This window comes from Ictidomys tridecemlineatus, chromosome 1 (genome assembly GCF_052094955.1).
Source record: "Ictidomys tridecemlineatus isolate mIctTri1 chromosome 1, mIctTri1.hap1, whole genome shotgun sequence".
Classification (NCBI taxonomy): Eukaryota; Metazoa; Chordata; class Mammalia; order Rodentia; family Sciuridae; genus Ictidomys; species Ictidomys tridecemlineatus.
In genome coordinates this window covers 93,613,726-93,638,465 of record NC_135477.1, presented here as the reverse complement: position 1 = coordinate 93,638,465, position 24,740 = coordinate 93,613,726, and the positions used below count along the sequence as shown (strand labels likewise).

The window sequence follows — 24,740 nt, the reverse complement described above, 5'->3', positions numbered from 1 at the left end:
TGGATGTTTTGGAACAACATTGATAACTTTTCAATTGCTGGTTTTCCCTAAGCAAGGTGGCTATGGCCCTGTGTTGAATTTATACCCTGGTACAAAGAAGTAGTCTCCAGGATAGTGGGAAACAAATATCTAGGATTTCTACTCCAGTTTCTTTTAGGGAGATCACGCTCAATGCTATGACCAAAGGCTGACACCTAAGAGGATGCTCTGTAGAAATGTGTAAATGAGTGGGAACTGGGAAGGCTGTGTGTGCCTTCACCTTCACATTTGCATTCTATATCCCAGAGCCTCCTTTACCATCTCCCCATTCCAGTTACCCTGCAACATTCAGGGCCTTTCCCTGAGATCAACCTTTCTGAAACTTTTTAAAAATTCCTGTCATCATTCTATCCCTGACCCTCTTCTAATACAGCTTCCTCACACTAGAAAAATAATTGCCTAGAGAGAAATCAGATCAAATGCATGACGATTTAGGTGAGGAAAAAAATCTTCAGGACTCCTTTTATGGGAACAGTGTGAGAGATGGTGGCCTTGATCCTCCTTTACCAATTTAAAACTTGATCTGAAGACTGCTCTCACATAAAACAAACATTAGGAAAATGAAGCCAAGGCATGGTCTAGACAACACAGAGGGAAGCTTACATTTGAATCAGCATTAATTTCTGCAGTATTGGAGGTCATCAGTAATTCATTCACCCATCTTCATGTTCAGCACAATTATCACGCTATGCTAAACACCAGCAGAGGACTCACTCCCATAAGAAGATGAGATGCTCAGAGAAAGGGAGGACTGGAGATATTTAAAGGAGATTTGTTTCTGACATGGCTTTAATTTGAAATCCTTTCATTCTGAAGATGTCTGGATACTGAGATAGAGCAAATGAAAGCAGTGGATTCCTGTTACAGATTCAGCCGTGCATCTTACTTATTTGAAAGGCTTAATCAGCACACTCAGGAGCAAGATGTGAGGCATCTTGTGTCGCTGCTTACTTGTCAGCTGCAAGATCAATAAAATGCAGACACTATTCTTTGCCACACTCCAAAGAATGAGTTTGCAGAGTGAGAAGGACTTCATTCTGAAGCTAATTTATTCTCATGCAAAGTTGCTTTGAGGAGGGCACTTGGGGCTTGGCACCAGCTGGCCCAGCTGCTCCAGCCCAACCTGCCAGGTGACATTGTTCATTCTGTGTTAGTCTGAACAGCAGGTCTCAGGTCAGAAGGCATTTCCAGTCCACCCAGACAATTCAGATAATGCATTTTTGTTAAGTGACTCTGTAAAGGATGCCTAAAGCCTCTGCTAATCAATGTTAAATGGACTCATTAATTTAGTGTTATTGTCATACCTGACAGAAACAAGCCCAATACCGAAGGTGCATAAACATGATCTCACAGCCAACAAATATAGAACTGTCATGTTCTCCCACTCTATTCTACTACTGCCTTCCACTGTTGGACTCAGCACTGATCAAATTACCACTGTGTCCACTGTGGGAGTAAAGAAGAGGTATTTCAGAAATACCTGGTAATGCCATGTGGCAGGTAGTTGAAAAATAGATCCACTCCACTCTCAGTCTCATTGTTTTTCATTAGTAAACAAATGCACTTCCCCTTTTTCAGCGCAATTTCCATAGAAGTCCTCTGTATCCTTGCACTCTTTAGACAGTACAGATGAAAGATGATTTTTTAAAAATTTAAAATAAATTATATAAAATGTTATGATGTCACCTGTAATCTGTACCGTTTGCTTACATTTGTATTTTTTTAATTAATTCCTTCTACAGATACTTTCTAAAAGCCTTCTAAAATTGAAGTTTGATGTTAGAGATAATGAGGAATATAATTCTTCCCTGCAAAGGGGTTCCCATCTTATGGAGCAATAGAAGTTGCAGGTCAGGAACATACTGAGGGCAGCTTGAGAGCAGAAACAGTTTTCACTTTTCAGTCCTGTCCCTGAAACCTGGTTGATAGAGCCTGTCAGGCCCAGGGTAGTGGTTATCACAAACTCATGGAACAATGTTCAAACCAGCAATAAGAATGACTCTTGACAGATTTTTAAGGGAGGAATTAGGTTCACTGCTATTATTTGTTAAACACACCAATTGACCAATGTCTATTAAAGGGCGCATTCTCTGAGCTGCCTGCAGTTTTTGAAGCTCATACTTCATTTCCTTCCTCTACCCTACAACTAATCATTACTAGGACTGCCTATTCTTACCTCCTAAATATTTTTTTAACTCTTACTCTTCTTTTATACTCACATCATTTTTCACCTGGACAACTGCTATTTCTATGTGTTTTGGGTGATAGTTTGTTCCCTTTTAATTATCCCTTTCATGGTACAGTGGGTATGATCGGTAATAAATGGTAATGTGGCCATCATTAGAATCTTTCAAAAACTCTCCATAAGTGACAGAATTAAGTGGTATCAACAATCTATTCAGCAAAATCATCTAAACTACCTCTACTTCTTCACACTGTTTCTGAACTTCCACTGTAGAACCATGTTAGTCTAGTGACACTGAACTGCCTCTACCCCCATTATACCAGCTTGTTCCCACTTGTATCTGTTTTATGTTTCTTCTCTACTCTGCTAGTAGTCCCCGTTCTTTTTTGAAATTTTTTTTTCCATGAACCTAAGGCTTGATTTTCATTCCATTCTCACATTGATCTCTGTGCATCTACTAATCCACAATCATTGGCTATATCATATTTAAAAAAAAGTTATTGTTCTGTGTGTCTTCCCTACTGAACTGAAAGTGCTTTGGGGAAATCAATACTATAAATGTAGCATAGTAGGTAGCTTTCACTTCCCACTCAGAGATCAGATTTAATGTCACCTCTCAAGAAAGCCATCAATGACTGCTTGACACACCTTCCTTGAAATTCTTTTTTCCCCCTTCATAGTACTTACCACTTAATGGTCTTTTCTTGTTTATTTAAGTATTTTTAATTTGTCTCCCAACTAAAATACGAATTCCTTGCCAACAAAGACACTTCTGTCTTATTTATCCCTTGGTATCACCACTGCCTAGAAAGTGCCTATTATATAGCAGACTTTCAGTAAATATGTATTTTTAAAACTGAATTACATGAATGGAAGATGGATGAATGAATAGACTGATGGATGGTTGGGCACATAAAAAGAGTTCGAAATAGTAACTCACACTTAAATTGGCAATACATAGGCCAATAATGGTCTCAGACGAATTTTTAACATCTCAAGGAGTGTAGAACACCATAGATCCTCCATATTTACTTTTGTGACAGTTTTAATACATCCCAATCTGTGAATGCTTTGTTATATCCTGAATGCCATTCATGATATTCTTCATATTCCCTTCATATTAATTCTCCCACCCTCTTCTGGTAGTAGGAGATTCCCCCAAATATAGTAACAGCAGACTTATATCAGAATCGACCATTGAAGAATCATGAGCACTTCATCTGAATTGCAGGCTTATCTTTGACATTGTTAACTTACCTCCCCACAAGTGTCCTCATTTATGAAATATGGTTGATAACCTTTTTTCCCTGAAAGTATTATTTTGAAGATATGTGAGAAACTCATGTGGATGCTCTTTTCAAACTTCAGAGTTCTCATTTGATATTAATTATGTCATTAATCATTTGATCATATCCCTTCCTTCACTTATTGATAGTAATGGCAAAGAATAATTCCATGTTATTTCTTTTTAAGCATCTTATTGTTGATTGTTTAAAGTGACTTACTCTTAGGTGTATAATCATTCGCACTCTGAATTACAACTCCTTCATTGGTTTGTATAACTGTTAGGTTTAATAAGACGCTGGGGAAGTGGATAGCACAGGCAAAAAGGAAATTAGATTTTGAACCTTTTATTATGATGACATCCAGTTGATTGTGGTCCACATGATTAGTGAAGAAAAGCTGCTGTTGTGACAACTTTCCAATGTAAAGTAAATATAAAGCTTAATTTGCACATTAGTTTACTGCTTACCAAAAAAGAAAGAAAGAAAAGCCTCAAAAACAAGGCTCAGCACATAGTTGTTGAGCTCTTTCTGTGTACAAGAAACTGTGCCTATGAGGATTTCGCAGTGAAATAAACCCAGTGTTGCTCTGAAATGGCTAAAATGCCAGGATCACCTCAATTGAAGTCCTTTAAAATGAACTTACAGGGCCATATCCCTTGTTTTTAAGTAATTTATAGTTACAAAGGAAAACCAGTTTATCTTTATCCTTCTCCCAAATGATGAATTAAGTGTTATTATAACCGAGATTGGGGCTGGGGATGTGGTTCAAGCGATAGCGCGCTCGCCTGGCATGCATGGGGCCCAGGTTCGATCCTCAGCACCACATACAAACAAAGATGTGTCCGCCAAAAACTAAAAAATAAATATTAAAATTCTCTCTCTCTCTCTCTCTCTCTCTCTCTCTCTCTCTCTCTCTCTCTAAAAAAAAAATAATCCAGGTTGTTAAAAAGTAAATAATCAAGGATCATTAGCCAATAAGGAAGTTGATACATCAGACTCAGGCTTTATTCAAGAATCTCGGCCACAGTGGTGTTTTCTGTGGTGGGCTTTTCTGACTCTATGTGGGTGATAGAGTATGTAGGTAGAATTGTTAAAGCTTGTTTAAAGGAAAACAACTACAACATGGAATGCAGGACTGGGGACATTAGTGCTTGTAACTTTAACAAGAAGTGAGAAACCTCATGGGACAATACGTGATACACTGTTAAAGCTCTAGATCAATAAAACATGTCAGTGTATATGTTTCAATTTTTTTTAAATTTCTTTTTGTTGTAGTTGGACACAGTACCTTTATTTATTTATTTATTTTTATGTGGTTCTGAGAATCAATCCCAGTGCCTCCCACATTCTAGGCAAGTGCTGTACCACTGAGCCACAATCCCAGCCCTTTAAATGTTTTTAAAATGAATGAATGTTCATGATTGAGATCATTATAAAGACAGGGAGCCTTATGGCAGACAGACCGTGCAAATTTGTAAAACTCACTTTGTGTTTGGATTCTATGATAATGCTACAGCCCACAGCCAGTAGGTTTGCTGATGTGTTAGATAATAAAAGGTAGGTGATAGGTTAAGAGAATTGACAAAGTAGACTTGCTGAATAATGTGGTTTGAGATCTACTTTTTCTTATCAACTGGCTGCAAATTCAGTGAAGATGTCCAGTTCAGTAGGAGGTCTTCAGATGCACACTGTCTGATGGCACTGAGTTCTTGCTAAGGCTATCAAGCAGTTTAATTGATCAAGCCTGACTCTGCAGCTCTGCCAGTCTACTTAGTGACCTACAATAAATGGCCCACGATAAATGACCTCCCTGCCTGCTACATTTTTCTATCCAAACATTGCACAAAGCAAGGACAAGGATCCTTGAGACTCCTTTAATGGCAATATTCTTAAAAGGTCAGTCTCCTACAGTTTTTAAAATCAGACTGAGTGTCATCATGAAAGTTTCTTAGGGCTTTTATGAAGTCTATAAAGATCTTGAAGTTTAAAATGGGAAGCAGAACAAGAATCTGACGAATCAATATTTTGAGATTTTAGTGTTAAGTATTTTGAAATGTGAAAATCAGAGTATTATCTGCAGCTAATAGTACAATTCTGAAAATGAATGACTTCTTAATGACTTCAAAATGATAAGAGAGTACTGTGTAAAGTGTTGAAAAGTTCTAAGTACATGTTTTAAAGTCTTTTGAAACAGACTTTATTATCTAGATAGAGCATATACATTATTTCTTATCAATTTCAAAAGATACAATGTTTACTATATTAATCATCTTCATTAATGCAGACTGAATGTGATGATTACTTATCCACATGCTTCCATCCTTTTCTTAAAAAAAAAAAAAAAGAAAACATTTAAAGGTGTCAAAGGCTCCAGAGAAATGTTGATAATGTGCTTAAAGCTGCTTACTATTAAACATGGAATGGAAAAGGAAGCATATAGCAAGGAAAATATGGTTATCAATGAGAAATATTTCCTTCTAAAAATATTATAATCCAACATGGGAATTCTTCATTTTATAGTTTCAAACTCAATCTAATCACAAACATTGAATTATTGAATAATGTTGGGCTTTAGTAGTAATTAATGTGTGCTGGTAGCAATCACCCATCCAGTTAACACCATATGCTGATGATGATAGCAATGCATTCTTTTTATATTTTCAGGACTTCCAAAAACATTGTCATAGATTTTCTATAATAAGATTCTTATATTTATTATTCAAATCTAATATGGCAAAATTTTGAATATAAGGTATAAAATGTTGGTATAATTAGGAAAATCAGGTATTAGTTTAGTTATATTATAATCTTAAATGAAGTTTTAAAATTAAATTTAAAATTAGCAAAATTTTCTAAAATGATTAAGAAATCCAACATTCATAATATATACAACTGTATATAATATATACATATGATTTTTAGGTGAATTTACTTCCATTTCTAATTTTAGGAATTAAACACATCTGATATCATCAAAAATATCATTTGTATCTACTATTATTTAATTATAGTGTTGTCAATTTTTATTAGGAAATTTTCACAAATTTCCAAGGCAGAAATTTATAGAGAAAATTTTACAATTTAAGTTGTAAATGCAGATACTTTCACATAGAGTTGTGAATTTTGAACTAAATATATTGGAAAAATAAATATTTTAGCATCTTCATTTATTGATGAGTATACACACTGTCATTTATATTACAGTATCATCTTCTCTCATTATAAAATACTTTTTCTATGTACTTCTATAATTTATTATATATCATAGGTAACATAAATGTTTCAAAACACTGATAAATTTACACAATGCCTTTTTGTGAAAGCATAATTGGAATAGTTGTAAAATTTCAGGTCAATGGCTTATAATAGTGAAAATATGCTATTGGTTCGAAAATCATTTTGACCCAAAACTCAGCTGTATGCTGGTCAGGAAATAATAGATGCACAGATATTTGCTGAGGGCTTATGATTTATGAGGCACACGAATCTCTGAGAATATAAAATATGAGATGGGGCTCTTACATTTTTTATTTTTATAATTGACAAGAGATACGTCTTTTAAGAGCATTATGCTTTTGTTGACGTGATCAACAACCAAAAAGATAACAGTACATCAAGCAGAATAGAAATACAGAAAGAAAGTGCCTATTTAGAGGCCACTTCCAAAACATAGGGAAAAAAAGCTTCAAGAGAGGCAAGAATTATTTCCTTAATGTAGGAATCAATCAGTCCACTGGGACTTAAATGTCATATACAAATTAAAATTACTTTTCAAATATTTCCTATCAAATCATAACCATGTTTTGCATATGCATTATTTCTAATACATTTGCGTTTTTTTCTGATTTGTTCCCAGAATGCTCAGGCCCATTGGGAATTGAAGGTGGCATCATATCAAATCAGCAAATCACAGCTTCATCCACCCACAGAGCTCTTTTTGGTCTCCAGAAGTGGTATCCCTACTATGCACGTCTAAATAAGAAGGGACTTATAAATGCCTGGACAGCTGCAGAAAATGACAGATGGCCATGGATTCAGGTAACAATGATGTGGGAGGCAGTGATTGTCCAAATGACCTGGGTCACTGTTCAGAGCAAACAAGAAGGAATTCACCATGACTCTTCCTAATAGTCAGAGGAAAGGGTGATGTAATTAAGGGCATAAATTGGTTACAGACTCTAAAAACGAAGGAAAAGTACATGTTCCACTTGAAAGTGTGTTCAGGGGATTCAAAGTGTTAGAAGTCTTGGGTATAAGTGCACTATCTTAAGTTATATTTAAGACGAATGCTTTCTCATCCACACTATATTAGCAGCACCTTAAACTACAAGAAATTTTTTTCTAAAAATGTCTTTTTTTCTTCTCTGTTTCTAAGAAGTGTCTCCACATGTAAAAATATAAAATATATAGGCTATCATAATACCTCAGCACCCTCTTTTTATAACTGTCTAACTAGTCATTGATATGTGCTGAAGGGAAGAAAAATCCAATATATGTGAGGTCAGAGGAAGAAGTAATTAATTATCTTTATAAAGCTACATGGGGAAGACAGCTTTTGAGGAAGGCCTTGGAAGTGTTTTCAATAGAGATTAGATGCCCAGGAAAGAGCATGATCAAAGGCCTACATGAGCATCTAGGGAGCAGCATGTAGAAATTCATGACAACTAAAGGTTGCTAGAGGGATTTGTTCAAATTTAGTGTGAGTTGGCTCTGTCACAGGATCATTCTAAAAGATTTTGGCTTTGTTTCACTCGAGTGAGGAGCTGCTACAGAGTTTTGATTAGTTTAGGTGGCTGATCTGTTTCTCTGTCTACTATGTATTTTGAGTCAGAGAAACATGGAAGTCCCTGATGTGACATAAACAGTGCAAAAAACATGAAGTTTGCTTTACAGTTTGTTTTAATAGAAAGGAAAATTGATTTCTGACCAAATAACAAGACTTCTAAACTTTAGGAACTGCGCCAAAATCTCCTTTAGAAACTTCTTTTGTTGAAGTTTCTTGGGAATGCTTATAGTTCACAGATATGTATATGAGTGTGTGTATGTGTCCTTATATATAAAATTATTTTATATAAACAGCTATGTAGAGTTACTTAAAGTCATTTATGAATTTTTTTACTTGCATTTCAGAAGTTTCTTCCTATATTGCACCTGATTTTTTCAATCTATACCCATGTGTGCAAAGAGAATTCCAGATATAAAAATATAGAAAATGGCACATCTACAGTTTTTGTTGTTGTTGTTGTTCTTCTTCTTCTTCTTCTTTTTTTTTTTTTTTTTTTAGTGCTGGGAATGAACCTTACACTGAGCTAAATCACCAACAATATACAGTTTTGATTATAGGCTACTGAAAACCCAATTCAGCATTAAAAGAGATACAGAATAAATAATCATTCCAGAGACACTTCTTGTGAATCTAGTTGATAGTTCTAAACTGCATTTGCAGAATCACACTCATGATAGAATTTAAAAAAATAAATTCACATTTTATGTCCTTATTTTTCACTTTATCTCACCTTGGTTTATTGTTCAATAACACAGTACATCATTCTGAATTTCAAAGTATGGAATTGTCTTCTTTCTTCCAGAAACAATATATGGAAATAATTTCAAGAAAATAAGACAATGATCATCTCAGAGACATTTAATCTAAAAGTAGTTTAACTTAATTTAATTTATTATTGTAAACAGAACAAAAACTTCCTTTTAAGGGCTGTGAGTTGATGGAAAAGATGATAACAATGATGATGATTTTGCTTTTTCTCTGAAGATGATAATGAACTCTTAGAGGAAAAATAGTAAAATAAATGTAAATATTTTATTAGAGGAAGAAATTACAATATAGTGTGATGAAAAACTAAGAATTTGTCATTGCTAATCAATGACTACTTAGTGATATGTTCAAGGAATATTGTTTTTATTGTATTCTTTAATAATAATTTTTATTTTCCAAGTTATTTTTCTAAAAAGAAAAACCTTATCAATTTTTTAAAGAAAAATCATATTTCAAAGATTCAGAATTCTAATCATGTACCAAACTTTCAGTATTGGAGCATTCATCATTAATTTCTCTTATCACTTAAATCTTCTATCTCTATTTAGTTTTTCAAATGAAACATTTGCAAACTTTATATAAACTCACTTGTAATGAACATAGTATTCCTATAATCTTTTAGGTGTTTTACACTGATTAACTAAGCAGTATTCAGTTTTATTTTCTTCTTTGTATTGATAAAATGAAAATTGAAATTACCACTTTAAATTTACATGCTCAACATATGATTATTGATAGTAATGCTCAAAATTGTTTCTGTGTGTAAAGAGTTGGTAGAGAAAATGCAATCATACAAAACTTCTTTTTTCTTTTACAAAGTTTTTCTGAACTTTATTTTCTCCCTGAGATTTATTTCCAACTATTAAATAATGACCACATTAAAAATTAGTTCATTAGCTTTCTAGAATGTAAATTTCTATTTCTGACTCAGGGATTTGAAATATCAACCTTACCCAATAACATAAATATATCTTGAATTATCTCATATGAAAAATACAAAGATTACTGAAAACTTTGGGGTGTTTTGCTAAGTACAGTTAGCTATGATGACTATTATCTATTTTCTAATAGTGAGGTTTTTCTTTTATAACAATATGTAGCAACTTAAAAACTTTATTTCTTTTTAATCTCTAAGGTGATTTTGGTTGCATATGCATTGACTACCTAGCCATCCATTTCTTCATACATTTAACAAAATTTTACCAAGTGAATGTGTATTCTTTTCTCTACCCTCTACTAGTCACTAGGAAAAATAAATAGTGCCTTCAGATATGCTGAATGTAGGAAACAGAAAAATGAACAGAGCAAAAATAACCATAAAGAATGTTTGGCTTTGTCTTACATGGTCTGCTAACTATTCCATTTGAATCATAATATTTTAGTGGAAATTTTATTAAATCTAAAGTTAGAGTAACATAATATTTATGGAATACAAAGAGCAAAATTTCCATTATAATATTACATAGCTAGATGATTGCAGCTGATACATTTGATAGGTATAATATAGTGTAATACATATCAAACTTTAATTTGAAAGTTAATTTACTATTAGTTTTGTTGGTAGTAATTTATCACTGGAAAAATAATGTTTGAATGATCTGTTTTAAATTATTTCTCAATTTTTTTTAGAAAATGTGGCTATGCTCTTAATATGTTCCTTTTCTATAAACCACAGAGTTTGTGAGGGGAAAAGTTAGCTAAGTCTTAAAATTTAATGTGCACAGAAATCATAGGTCACTTGATAAAAATAGAAATTTCTGGATTGCTCTCCAGATCTACTCCAGGTCATCCTCAGACTACACTGTAAAAACCTGTCTCATTGGATTTTGTACTACATTTGGATTTGTACTGCCTGAGTTAGAGTAAAAAGATAAACAAAGTAAAAAGCACTCTGCTTGGTGATCTGGGCACTTTGTTGTTCCAACCACAAATACCAATAACTGCGTAGGAAGCAGAGAGGAAAGAAAAGTGAAGTAAAATAAGGAAGGACAGTGGAAAATAGGCCGCTCAATGAAGTCTCTAACCCAGGGAGAGATAGCCCCAAGCTATGTATCTTTATCAGAAGTGCATTCAGGTTTGGCAGCAATTCATAAGAAAGTTTTATGGTTAGTTTTGAGTCAGTTAAAGTTCCTAAATGACTCTTGGATTCTTCTTTGTTACAAAATTTAAAATAGTCAAAAGCAAAATCATCTGACTTTTGCATTTTATCAAAATAATAGTTAATAATTTGTTGTTATTTAACAAATAATAATTTGGGTTTTTTTTTTAAGCATTCAGAGTGGGATTGAGAATGCTACCAAAAAATAAACTAATCATCTGGTTTCATTTTAAAAGTTTGTACATGTGTGTGAAAAATTTTCGGTTCTTAAAGATACCTGGGGCTCCTCAAGGTACACAAATAATTTTTGTAAAGTCTAGAATTAAAGTTTTTTTTTTCATTATTCCAGCTGCTTTCTAGTTCTAAAACCAGCATTACATAGCATTTAATCTATCTATACTATCTTCTCATTCAACTGAAAAACATTTTAGAATGTATTCTTTTTTTCCTGAATACAAACTACTTTCCCAGATGTAGTCCTGTTACAATAAATACCTCTCTAAGGCTAATTTATCTAGACTTTAATATATTGCTACTTCTAATGATCTTTTTGTAAAAACTGTGATCCTGAATGGAAATTTACCATTTTCATTTAAGTTTTTTTTTATTAGAAATGAATTTTCATCCATAGTCATGCATTTTAAAAACAAACATTTTTGTTTAATTAAAAAGCATTTGCATTAAAAATGACTTGGTGTCTATACTGAAAAATAATGTATTTGCTCTTGAATTTTCTAGTCATATACCACAGTTATGCCATCCTAGTTCATATTGCTTGTTTATCAGCCTTCAAAGATGTGTTTTGAATCTTAACTCAAGATTCCTTGAGCTACAGGGCATGATTACCCGCATGGCAATTGTGCTTTAGTAGAAAAGGAGCTGCCCCTGGAATCTTTCCTCTGCTCTAAGCTGCCTCCTTCCTGACTTGCAGCACCAGAGGCCTCACTGACCTGGATTTCTTGCTGTTCCTCAAATTCATGTGACTTATTATGCTGCTGTGCTTGGGCACATGCACCACATGGTTCCTGTACTGATCATCTGCTAATCTTCTCTGGGTTCATCCCATTATTGCCTTCTGTAGGAAGCAATTCCTGTCTTTTATCTCCACAGATAGAAGTGACTACATTCTTATTTTCTCACTCTGTCAATTATATATTTCCATCATAGCAGCTAAAATATCTTCACAGTCATTGTTTGCCTTTTCCTTGCCTCCTATCCTGTCATCAACTAATAGTAAGGATTAAACCTGATTTAAATTCATTACAATAGCACCTTGTATAAAAACTATGTTGGATAGATGTAATTGACTAATAAGAGAATAAGGAATGTGATACAAAGGAAAAGGGAAAAGATGGGGATTGTTTTCACATGGCAATCATACTGTATTGAGTAGTTGAATGCCAAAGAATTCAGACACTCTGTGTTCAGCTGGTATACATTTATTGATACCACATGTAGTACAATGATCTGAACACAGGGAATGTCACACCTGTCTAGGGACAGAGGAACCACACTTCTATAAATCCCAGTGGCCTGCATTTGACTCCTAATCACTACAAGACACTCTTACAAGTAACCTTAGACAGGAATGTGTAATATTTGTAAAATGCTTGTCAAGATGTCTGCTACTCACAGACTGTGTACAAGACATCACACTGTTCACCTTCTCCTATCCCTTTTGTTTCAATCCTAAAATGTTATTAAAATTTTCTATTTTAGCTTCTAAGAGTTTAGAAAGCTTAGATAGTACTATTGTTAATATAAATGTATCTTCTCCCTCTAAAATGAATTTAATTCAAAATTTTTTAGTCTGGTCAAAGACAAACAAATCGTATGTTATTATTATCACTCATAAAATGCAGAACATAGATTTACAGGAACTTGCTTTAACACAATATTTTGCCTCTACTAAAGTCTTTGATAATTCACTAAACTATGCTTAGATAAAACACTCTTTCATTATTATTGCTATATACTTTAACCATGAGAAAAGCTTTTCTAAATTGACTTGTATTTATAAAGGTTGGAGTTTTAGATGCCTGTGTTTCAGTTAGTTTCCATTGTTTCATGAATATTACAAGTTATTTTTTTATGATACTGTTGGAATAAAATGGGAAAAAAAGAGATTAACTGAATATCGCAACTGTCTTTTTTTACCCACCCACCCCCCAAAATAATCCAAAATTTAATCCAAAAAATCTGGATTTCCAATGTACCTTGTCTTTATTCATGGCAAATTTCCTCTGTTTCCCTCTGCATGTCTCTTTACATGGACCAGCTATGCAACCTCTGGGCTACAAAGCCCCATTTCTGGCACTTAGGAATAAAGATTGCACTCTGAGTTCCTGTTATTGTTCAGTGTTTCTTATTGCAACTCTTCTATATATCTAAGTGCACTCTTCTGTATTCCCCTGTGACTCTGAATCCAGCTTCAACCTAAGGCATTAAATCTGCTTATGAGACCTGCCTATGGGAGACATGGCTAATGAATTAGAGTCACCCACTCACTGCCTCTAATGCAACAATTAGAGCTGCATAGTGTCTCCTGCAGAAACACAGTAGATTTACTGACAGCCTGTCCTCAAGTCCCTGGAGGTGAGAAATGCTGAGAAGCAGGAGAAAAGTGCCAGTCTGAACTAAAGGTTTGATTGTCTCTTTATGTTTATCTTCTGGGAGCTAGTGGGATTACTATTTGGATTGGGCTGAAGGAATTCCTTATTTCCACAGTAGACACTGAACCAATTTGTTCTGCCCCAATGCCTCCCTGAAAACCTCCTTGTGTTGAAAATGTGACCCAGTACCAAGACACCTGGCCTGATTCTGAAAGCTTTATTTTCTTGAGGCAGCAATTAATTTGAAACTATTTCTATCTGTAGGAGTATGCTGTTTTTTAAAACTAACGAGTGTAGTTAGATTTAATTGTCGAAAAAGACATATATTTTCCTATACTTAGCTTAGAAATTAGCTTTGTTGCCTACCGTATTGCATGTTAGCTTTATGACCTAACAGCTAGTGCTTAGCACTATGTACCAATTCAGCTGGTTTTTTTTGTTTGTTTGTTTGTTTTTTTTTTTAAAGAGAGAGTGAGAGAGGAGAGAGAGAGAGGGAGAGAGAATTTTTTTTAATATTTATTTTTTAGCTCTCGGCGGACACAACATCTTTGTTGGTATGTGGTGCTGAGGATCGAACCCGGGCTGCACCCATGCCAGGCGAGCGCGCTACCGCTTGAGCCACATCCCCAGCCCCAAATTCAGCTGTTTTGACTGAAATTACATTGAATCAGTATCATTCTTATCCCCATAATTCAGATTTGGAAATCCGGGCATATAAAGATAAGTTGGCTAAGTTTACTAAACTGGTATTTATTTTACACAGCTGTGATTCCAACTCCAGCAGCTGTTCTGAGAGACCATATCTACCCTATTCATAACTTCTGCAATGTCCTTTCTTTGACAGCTTTTGGTAGTTCTCGTATACTTTTGGGGGGGACTGTACGCTAGCATATAATGGGTGTGCAAGAGACTTGAATTTTCTTAAAATTTGTAAAAGTAACAATCTGATTCTATAAAATATATACATGTTCATAAACAAGTAGTTCACTTCTAGCCTGGAGCAATGGTTCTTAAACTTTACATTAAAATTACTTGAGGAGCTTTTAAAACATGGTCCTTATCCTCAGAGTTTCTGAATTAGTATGTCAAGAGTGGTAACTCTGGGCATTGATTACCTGTGAAGCTGAAACCTCAAAGAAATTTATCAGGTATTTATCCTGATAAGAAAATGTGATAATCACAGCCTTGATAAAGCTCACAATCTAGCAAAAGAGACACACTTTACCTTGGAGCGTCTCTCTTTTATTATTAAAAGCAAATTTAATTAAATAAACTAAGATATTGAAGAATAGCATATTGCTCTTCAAAATGAGATATCAGTATGAAGCTTTTATTTATTTATTTTTTATTTTCTATGTACCTGCAACTGGTGCTTAAACACCCAGTCACATTCTCAGCCCTTTTTCTCTTTTATTTTGAGACAAGGTCTTGCTAAATTGCTTAGGGCCACTCTAAGTTGCTGATGCTGGCTTTGTGATTCTCCTGCCTCAGCCTCCAGAGTTCCTGGGATTATAGGTGTTTGCCTCAACCTCTGGCAGTGAGAAACATTTCAAGGGAATGAATGACATCAAGACATCACAAATCGAAGACCTACCTTTCTGAGCTGTCTTGGTGCTATTTTGTGATTTACCTGCCTATATTTGTGTCATCCTTAGGTAGAAATTCATATTCCTCCAAAAAGTGAAAATGGCAATGTTTAATTGTTTCTAAAAGGTCTTTGTCTGTAATACAAGGCCTTCAATAATTAAGTCATAATTAAATAGCAAAAGGATTGTAAAAGTATCTACATCCCCATTAAAGACTAGGCTTTGAATGTTTCATTGCTAAATTCTGTTGTGTCTTAGGAGTCTTTAAAGGAGAAGTTGCTATTTTCCATGTGATCAGACTATAATGAAAACACTGAAAAGTCATTCACATTTTAATTATTAAAGGTGAATTTAGCATATTCAGCATCTTTAAGAATGGCATTAAGGAAGAAGTTATTCCAGGCAGAGAACAGGATGAACAAGTTACAAGGAAGAGAGAAGAAAGCTACAGGACCATCAAGGACAAGCTTTACTGTACTGAAAAGCTGGGCATAGGTAGGGGTAAGAGGAGGAAGAACTCTGCAAAAGTATGAAAACACATGAGTGTCAGACTGAGACTGAGGTTGTTTTGGGATGGCTACTGATGGGATTTTAGCAGCATATTAACTGTCAGTTTAAGAAAATGACTTGTTAGTGGTCTATATTATGAGTACCCAACACAAGGCCTAGTACTAAGAAGAATTCTGTAAATTTTCATTGAATAAATGTTGAATTGAATTTTAGTAGAGAGAGGGGAGCTTAACAGCAGAGATACCAACCAGCCTGACTTGCCCAGAGGTAGATAGATGTAAGGAGGTCTTGAATTAGATTGGCAGCTATTAAATAAAATAAAGAGGAAATGGTAAAGGGCTTGGGAGTACAGCATGAACAACTGGTTAGATTGTGTGTTAGAGGAAGGAGAAAAATTAAGAAAAATTAAACACAGCTCCAGGTAATGATGGTGGTATCATTAACACAGATATAAATCTCTGGAGAAGGAGTTGGCCCATTTTTTTTATTTAGTTGAAGAAAATCCTCTTAATGGAATCCAGTATAAAGTTGGAAAAGTGAGTATGATACTTTGAATAGAGTGTAAGTGGATTGAAAGTAGATAACACTGTAATGCTGCACCATTGCCAGATGTTGCTTCTGCTTATTTGCCAAGGACCTCTGTGTATCCCATGGCTACACCTAGTGGAAGGGACTTTGGGTAATGTCAGAGTTTTTTGGGGATTTTGTTGTTGTTGTTGTTGGGTTTTTTGTTTGTTTGTTTGTTTATGTTTGCTACTGAGGATTGAACCAAAGGCCTGGTTCATGCTAGACAAATGCTCTACCAGCTGAGCTACACCCCAGCCCTGAGTTAGAGTTGAAAGAGATATTTAAAAGAATAAATGGGAATCCCAAGATAAAATTTTGTTTTCTCTTGTTTTCATTTCTACCAAAATCTTTTTTTAGACGGCTTACCTGGGTAGGGAGGAGGGGACCTTGGTGTGGGACTCAGGAAGAAATGAACTGAACTTTGACTTTATGAATAAATGAATCCATTCTCCATTAATTTGTTTTTCAGAGCATTTTATTTTTATATCACATGTTGGTTACGTTTTCTCATATATTTGTTTTTAATGTTGTTGCTGCTGTTGTTTTCCCCAGAATTGATATATTTAATTAAAATCGTAGCTGTTCAGCCTAACATTGGTGTACTTAGTATAGATTGCTTTATTTTGTTATGATTCGGGTTCTTGAAAAAATAATAAAGCTCTCCTTTTTTTTTCACAAATGGACTCTCAGATTTGTTGCTTCTATTATATACTTAATGCTTCAATAGCTTTGAAGCATTTTTCCCTGTGTTTATAATATGTGGGTTATATTTTCATTTCTCAGATTTAAACAACTATATTAAACTCAGGTCTCTTTAGTTTATTACTATCATTAGTGCCATTAAGAGATAAAGTACTGAATTTTAGAAGTAGATGTGACTATCTTAGTTTTTCCCTAGCTGGATCCTAACCTAAGCTGGTATTTGAACATAATGGCAGCTTTCAAGAAGCTCTTAAATCGAAATGTGATTATCTCACAGAACAAACAAGACAGGCATTTTAATATAATTGCCAATGGATCTTAGCTTTTCCTTTCATAGGTGCATTAGCCTAGATTTGGAAAGATGTACACAAACTGTGAAAGAAGGGTACATTATCTAATATAGTTTAGAATGCTTTTCTTAGTTTCAAATCTGTGATATGTGAACTACCATTTGTTGAGTTGCTACTTGTAGAGTTATTTGTACAATAAACAGGTTTTGTATGTCCACATAGGGATTATTTGAATAGATAAAACATTTCAGATCATCTTATGTGAAAACATTCTACTTAATTCTGTGACATTAGAGAGGGAAAAAGCCATTTGATTTAATTCAATCAACTGTTATGCTCTGGAAAATATAGAGAATTTACTCTATGAGTTCCAGCCATAGGGGACTTCTTTGAGCAGACTGGAAGAAGGAAATTTTTCCAGGCTTGGAAAAAGAATCTTCCAGAATGATTCTTAACTCCATTTACATTCACAAATTCATTTATTCATATGACATATTTATTCAGCATTTCCCGTATACCAGTCATTCCTTCCTGAGGAAGTCTAGGCACTACTTCCTCAGGGAAGCCTTCCCCAATCACCCCCACAACCCTGGACTAGATGTGGTCCTTCTTTATATGTTCTTTTAACTTATTATTTTCTTGCATAATACTTGTCACAGTTACTTTGTATTCTTACCAATTCCAATGACTAAACTTTAATTAATAAAAACAGCATACTATTGTAATTTTTGGTATCCTAACACCTAGAAAAATTTTATTTGCTCACTATTTATTAAATGAATTAACAAATAGTGCAAAGATAAATAAGCCACATTACCTGTTCTCTTGGTGTTTAATACAGATGAATCACATTTGCATAAGCAGTTGTTATTCTGTTGTAAAGCACTATCATGTTCAAGATCAGTAGTTCTGGATTCAACTGGCCATTAACTGTCATCTTGAACAAAGTTATTGAACTGTTCTAAGGTAGGGCTTCTTTAAAGCATCAACAATATTAGTTCAGCCTCTTAGAGTGGTTGTGAGGATTATACAATGGAAACTTTCCCTGAGACACAGCAATCAGAGGCCTATTTTCCCCTCTTCACCCATCTCTCTATCCTGCCCTGAACTCAGTCTTCCATCTTGGACCATGACATCAGGTTACATACAGTGGGAAATAAATTAGAAGGCATCTGCAGCCCTGGTATATTGGCCCCTTCTGCCTACTCATATGTTTACACAAGATAGGATACAACTTCTTTTACATTTTAAGCCACTGTTAATTTGGGTTTTCAGTTACTAGAATCTGAAATTAATTGTACCTCAAGTGAGTCTGCAAAATAGCAGGTTTTATATCAGATCCAAAGCAGATTGCAGCAGTGTCACAACAATTATTAAGTGTAGATTGTTAAATGCAAAGTCTAATTTAAAATGAAACTTATATTGCAGATGTGTTTTCAGTCTGCCACAATAGGTGAGTGGGTTCTTCAAGATGGCTTACCATAGCAAAAGAAAAAAATTGCCCTTCTTTCTAGCTTGATAATACACTTCATAATGCCCCATCCTGACATACACTCTACTTCCTCAATTTTCTCTTACCCCACTGGAATGACCATTCAATCAATATTGGCATGCAACTTTAGCCATGCTGCTTGATGTTTTTAGATCTTGGCTTCCTGTCTGCAGTCACTATTAATTAATATATTTTCTTTATATCTATGGCAAGGCATTTTTCCCCTTTTTTTGTATCATTCATAATTATACAAATCAAATTACACTTGACTTTTGATAACACTTGACAACTTGATAATATTTTGCTTTATGTCTTTGATTGTTGTGTGAATTTTCCTGTTTAGATTACTTGTGACAAGTACAAAGATCTTTCTTGTCTTTTTATTTTGCTCTGCATTTATCATGGTATTTATAGATTGTAGACATCCAAAAAATATCATATGAGTTAAATATATTTAGTGAATTATTCAGAGCATAAATCAATGCATGTGTGATATAATGAGGCAGCTGAAAAAATAAGTTGTGGTGATCCTGCATAAACTGGTGATCCAGAGGGGAAGTGTATGTGTTTAAGTTTGGTAGGAAAGAGAAATCATTAGAGGTTTGAACCAAGAGAAGTTATTCAAAATTGGAGAATCTATAGTTCAGTTTATTTTTTTAAAAAAAAGTCAAGTGTAATTTGATTTGTATAATTTTGAATGTCCTAATAAAATTATCTTAGTATTTTGTTATATCATTATTTTTAGTTTTAGATAGACACAATACCTTTATTTTATTTATTTTTTTTATGTGGTGCTGAGGATTGAACCCAGAGCCTCACACATGCTAGACAACCACTCCAGTATTGAGCTACATCACCAACCACTTATTATATCACTTTTTTACATCACTTTTAAATCATATGAATCTTAGAATTTTGGAGTCATATGATTAAATGTAAATATGTAAAACATATAAATACTTAAGTTCACCTTTCATAAAATTAACTGTGAAATAGAATTATGGATATAATTTTATATGAAAAACATCTAGTGGTATGAGTTAGTTTTTGATCATCAAAAATAATATGTTTTATAAATCCTGGTTACACTCTGATGAAATTATAAAAATGAAAGAATATATTCTCTCATTTAAAATTAATTAGTTCTTTGAGGTTTAGAAAATGTTAGATGAAATTATATTATTCTTCTTAGGGGAAGTAGAAATAAAACTATTTAAAATGCAATCTGAGTTTTTAAAAGATTTTTGAGGTGCCCACTTCTGTTCAGCAAAATCATTTTAAAATTATGAAAAATATCAAATTATTCATAAATTTTCAAAAAATGTAATATTTTACTATACAGAATTGTTTGATAGTGATTAAACTATTTCTTTGAAAATGGGTAAAAATATTTTATTTCCACATTAGGAAGTAATAAGTTCATGCTGCACAGGAGTGACATGTCAGGAAAGTAGAATTTTTTTCTGTTTGGTTTTTCTTTCTTCTCTATTTTTATTATTATTCTTTTCTCCTTACTTCCAAGAGGATACAGATCACCCATATTCTCCATCATCTTTCCCCAAGGGCCATACAAGAGACCAGAATTACCCAATTTGTTTCTTAGGGTTAATAAAAAGAACAAGTGAAATAATATATCATCTATATAAACGCACTTTGAAAAGTAAAATGTATACAGCCAAAGGTTCTGATCAGTGTGAATTAAAGAATCATGTAATTATTTTGTTGCTCATTTTTATTCTATATTTGTAAATGAGGAACTTGATTTTATTCTTTCCTGGAAATGAATGGTAATAATAGAAAACAGTCCTTGAGAGATAAATCATGGTAGGCACCTGAGGGACATCATCACCTTTATTACCCAGACAACCTCAAGAGTTAGACAGCATCTGATTTCTATTACACAGATGCAGAAATTCTAGCTCATAAATATTTAAAAACTTGTCTAGGGTCATGTTAGCTAGTGTATAGCACAGACAATTATAAGCCTAGGTTTTCCTAAGATAAGCATTTGGCTCTAACTACAGTGATCTGTTCTGCCATAAGAGATAGCACCACTAATTTTTCTTCTTTCATATCTCTCCATCTAGACAGGCAAGTGTGTTAGTGTTCATCGTTCTGCTCAGCACCAACTAAGGTAGGGCCTCTGTGCATACCCTACAGAGAGTTAGAATGGGACCCTGATTCTAGGCATTTGCCTCTTTGCTTCCCATCTTGGAGTGTTCTCATAGCACCAGGATTGTCTCTCTCACCACTAACAATGTGAGGTCCCAAAATGTGTGCAGTTCCTGAAGTCCTTTTGTTGTGAAAAACTATGGCTTCAAATTTCAGTATGTATTTCCTCACAAATTTGTTCAAAATGTTAAAACAATTTAGGATATTTTATCTTCCATTTTAATAAAACATAATCAGATATTTAAGTGCAATACCCAAAAAGTTTATATGAATACAATGAAATTATAAATTAATACATACTGTAGAAATGCATAGTGGGTAGAAGGATTTTTTTTTTTAATTACTTCTTTCAGGAAAACTTGAATATAAGCAGCACTGAATCTGTGATGTCAGGTGGCATTTTAAAATATTATGGAATATTGTCTCTGTGTTTCTGATATTTGACATAGATGCAGGCAAAGAATTCCTGAGGAGGACCTCTACAGTTCAGGAAATAAAAAAGAGAATCAATAAATAAGATAGCATAAAAATTAAAAAGCTGCACAGCAAAGGAAACAGCAAATTGAAGAGACCATCAACAATATGGGAGAAAATTTTTTTCCAGCTACTCCTTCCACAAAATACCAATATCCTAAATATACAAAGAACTAAAAGTAACCTCAGCATTTAAAAAATAACCAAATCAACAAGTGGACAAATTAGTTGAACAGACACTTCTCAGAAATAGAAGTACGCATGAATAATTACATGAAAAAAAAAATGTTCCACGGCTTTAGGCATCAGGGAAATGCATGTAAAAATCTACAATGATATTCCACCACACTCCTGTTATAATGGCAATCACCAAGAATACAAATAAACACTAAGGAAAGGACCTCTTGCACACTGTTGGTTAGAATGTAAATTATTTCAGTCACTATGAAAATCAGTATGAATAGTCCTCAAGAAGCTTAAAATGAAACTAGCACATAATCCAGCTATGCCATTCTTTGGCATTTATCAAAAAGAATTAAAGTCAGTATACTACAAAAATACATGCATATATATGTTTATCAGAAAAATTCAGAATTAACAAGTTGTGGAATCAGTTTAGGTTTACATTAACAGATGAATGGACTCCCTCTTTCCTCTCCCTTTCAAAGTACTCACTGAAAGGGTGGTATATATACACAATGGAACTTTATTCAGTCATAAAGAAGAATGAAATTATGTCATTTGCAGAGAAATGGAATGAACTGGAGTCCATAATTTTGAATGATGCAAGTGAGTTAGACAAGTGTTACGTTAACGTTCATATGCTAAAGCCCAAAAGGAAGAAAAAAAAGCCAAAATAAAATGTGGTGGAGGTATGCTGTGAAAATTGAAGGGAGTGAAGCAAGGTAGAGGAAGGACATCAGAGAGATGGATGGAGAAGTACTGTAGAATAAGATCAATCAGATTATGTTTTTATTTTTATGTATGCATGAATATGCCAAATAAGGCCCACCATTTGGTATATTTAATGTGTATCAATTAAAAAATTATGCTAAAATTATATAATCTGGTTATCCCAGTTAATAACATTCCTAGCAATTACCTTTAGGTTTAAAGTAAGAACTTAATAATAAGAAGAAATATACAAGCAGTAGTTTCTACTGTTTATCCAAATTTTTAATCAGAAACATAAGTACTAAAGAAAAACCATTAAGTGTAAGTCCTTTATGCTTTTTTTTTCTGAACTGATACATACAAAGCAATAATGCCATTTAAGTCCTAAACTGTATTATCTTAACTTTAATTTTGAGATGCAGTTAAAAGAGTATAGTCATTTAGATTAAAACAAAGCCAGAACACAGAGTAGGATGTGAAGTTATTAGTTAGTAATAGCTATTGTGTATTTTGTAGATTCCTTCCTCCTATTCAGTCTTCTTCTTTTCCTTTTTTGGTTCATTTACTCATATCATAATAATAGAAAATAATATCCTAGAAAACTTGCCACCCTTTGTGGTAGGACATTTTTGCTTTGCAGACTTCTTTTGTCTTCAGTGCATAAAAATGAAGAGCATCACAGTTTTCTGGTTCCCAGAAGTATCTTTTAACTTTTTATTAGGAGATATTTGTTTCTGTCTTGAAGTTTAATTGATCCCAAGTCAGCATTTAGAACTTCAGGACACTTGTTGCCATTACCAATAATATTTTCACACATGGAAAGGTCTAGAGTATTTTCATAGTAAAACTCAGAAACTGTTCTGTTGATAGATTTTATTTGCATGATGAAAGCAATATGTAGAATTAAGAAAAATCAGAGGAGGAGGTAGTGAGTAACACATTCTAGTCAGACTAATAGGATATTGTGTGTTTATTTTTCCTTTCCAATGCACTAAGTGCTGTCCTCTGTCACTTTAACTCGAAAACCACTCAATGAGAGGGTCCAAGCAAAAGCCCATATTTACAAGAACCCTACCGAGATTCCTCTCCCTCCTACCTGGGCTGACTCTTAGAAGTAATGAACCTCTTCACATCTCTCTTAGTATTTTTTACATTGATAAGCTTAACATTTTCAAACTCCATTTATTTCTTTTGATGAAATGGTTTGTGATGATTTCTTTTGGTATTTGTCTTTGCCTTGTCCACTAAACATCCACTCAAAGGACATGGATTGTTGGCATGGACCCCTGAGCAATTTTAAAAAACCAAGTCCCTTAAAGACTTCCTCTTTCTTCTCTCTTTCAAAGTACTCACTGGCCCCGTACTTGTGCATCAAGGGGATTTTTTTTTTCTTTTTAGTAGCACCAATTATTTATTTCAAAAATATATGCTAGTAAGGTAATCTTATTTTCATTGTTTCTAAGGTGATTTTATTGGGGTTCTCTTTTCTACTCATGCACTTATATGATTTTCTTCTTATTCTTATTTGTTCTCAAATTTTTCCTACTTGTTCTTCATAGTATATTATGCAGAGAAAATAGTGATGCTTTTCTCCTTTTAGTTCTTCTTTATTTTTATGAATCTGCTTGGGTTGACAGCCAATATGTCCTTAGTTTTTGCACTGGTCATAGGAGGTAACCAGAAAAAAAAAACAAGAAAATTCAAAATTCAGAGCATATAAACTCAAATCTGTAACTCAGATAATATAACTTATTTATGAGGGTCATTGATTGTCTTAATATATACTATTCCTCCAAACTTAGCATCCAAACTGAAATATTTAAAGTAGCCACAGTTCACACTGAGTTCACATTCTCAAATGACGGAGCATGTGAATAAGTTCTAACAACAGTGAGAACCAAGAGAGATGAGTATACTATAGTTGAAAACACAGATGGAGATTCAGAGGAAACCTATACCTGGCCAAGACTCTAGAACAACAAACCAAGTACACCCCTGCTGGTCTTTTTTCTGCCTCATGCTATGTAGTAAGGGGGTGTTTCACTTTAATTTGAAGTTCTGCAAAATGTAAGAAGTCATAAGAGATGATGGTTTTAATATTTATGTGTGTGTCCTTTTCCCATCTTTATTCAAAGAGGATAAATCTTAACTGAACGCATGTTGAAGATTGATCCATGCTTGGGACAGTGGAGGATAGGGTACAGCCCCTCTTATCTGGAGTTTCAGAACTAGCGTTTGATAGTTAATAAAAACTTTGATTAAAATAAAAAGTATTTAAA

General features: G+C 33.8%; 1 protein-coding gene across 2 annotated transcripts in view; it reads left to right on the top strand.

Annotated features, from left to right (window-relative positions):
• Edil3 (EGF like and discoidin domains 3) overlaps positions 1-24,740 on the top strand; it is a 394,473-nt gene that overhangs the window by 250,769 nt on the left and 118,964 nt on the right. For both annotated transcript variants that reach the window (XM_040271830.2, XM_005315666.5), the window contains one exon: positions 7,367-7,548. In XM_040271830.2, the coding sequence (XP_040127764.1) occupies positions 7,367-7,548 (182 nt within the window). The remainder of the gene's footprint in view (positions 1-7,366; positions 7,549-24,740) is intronic.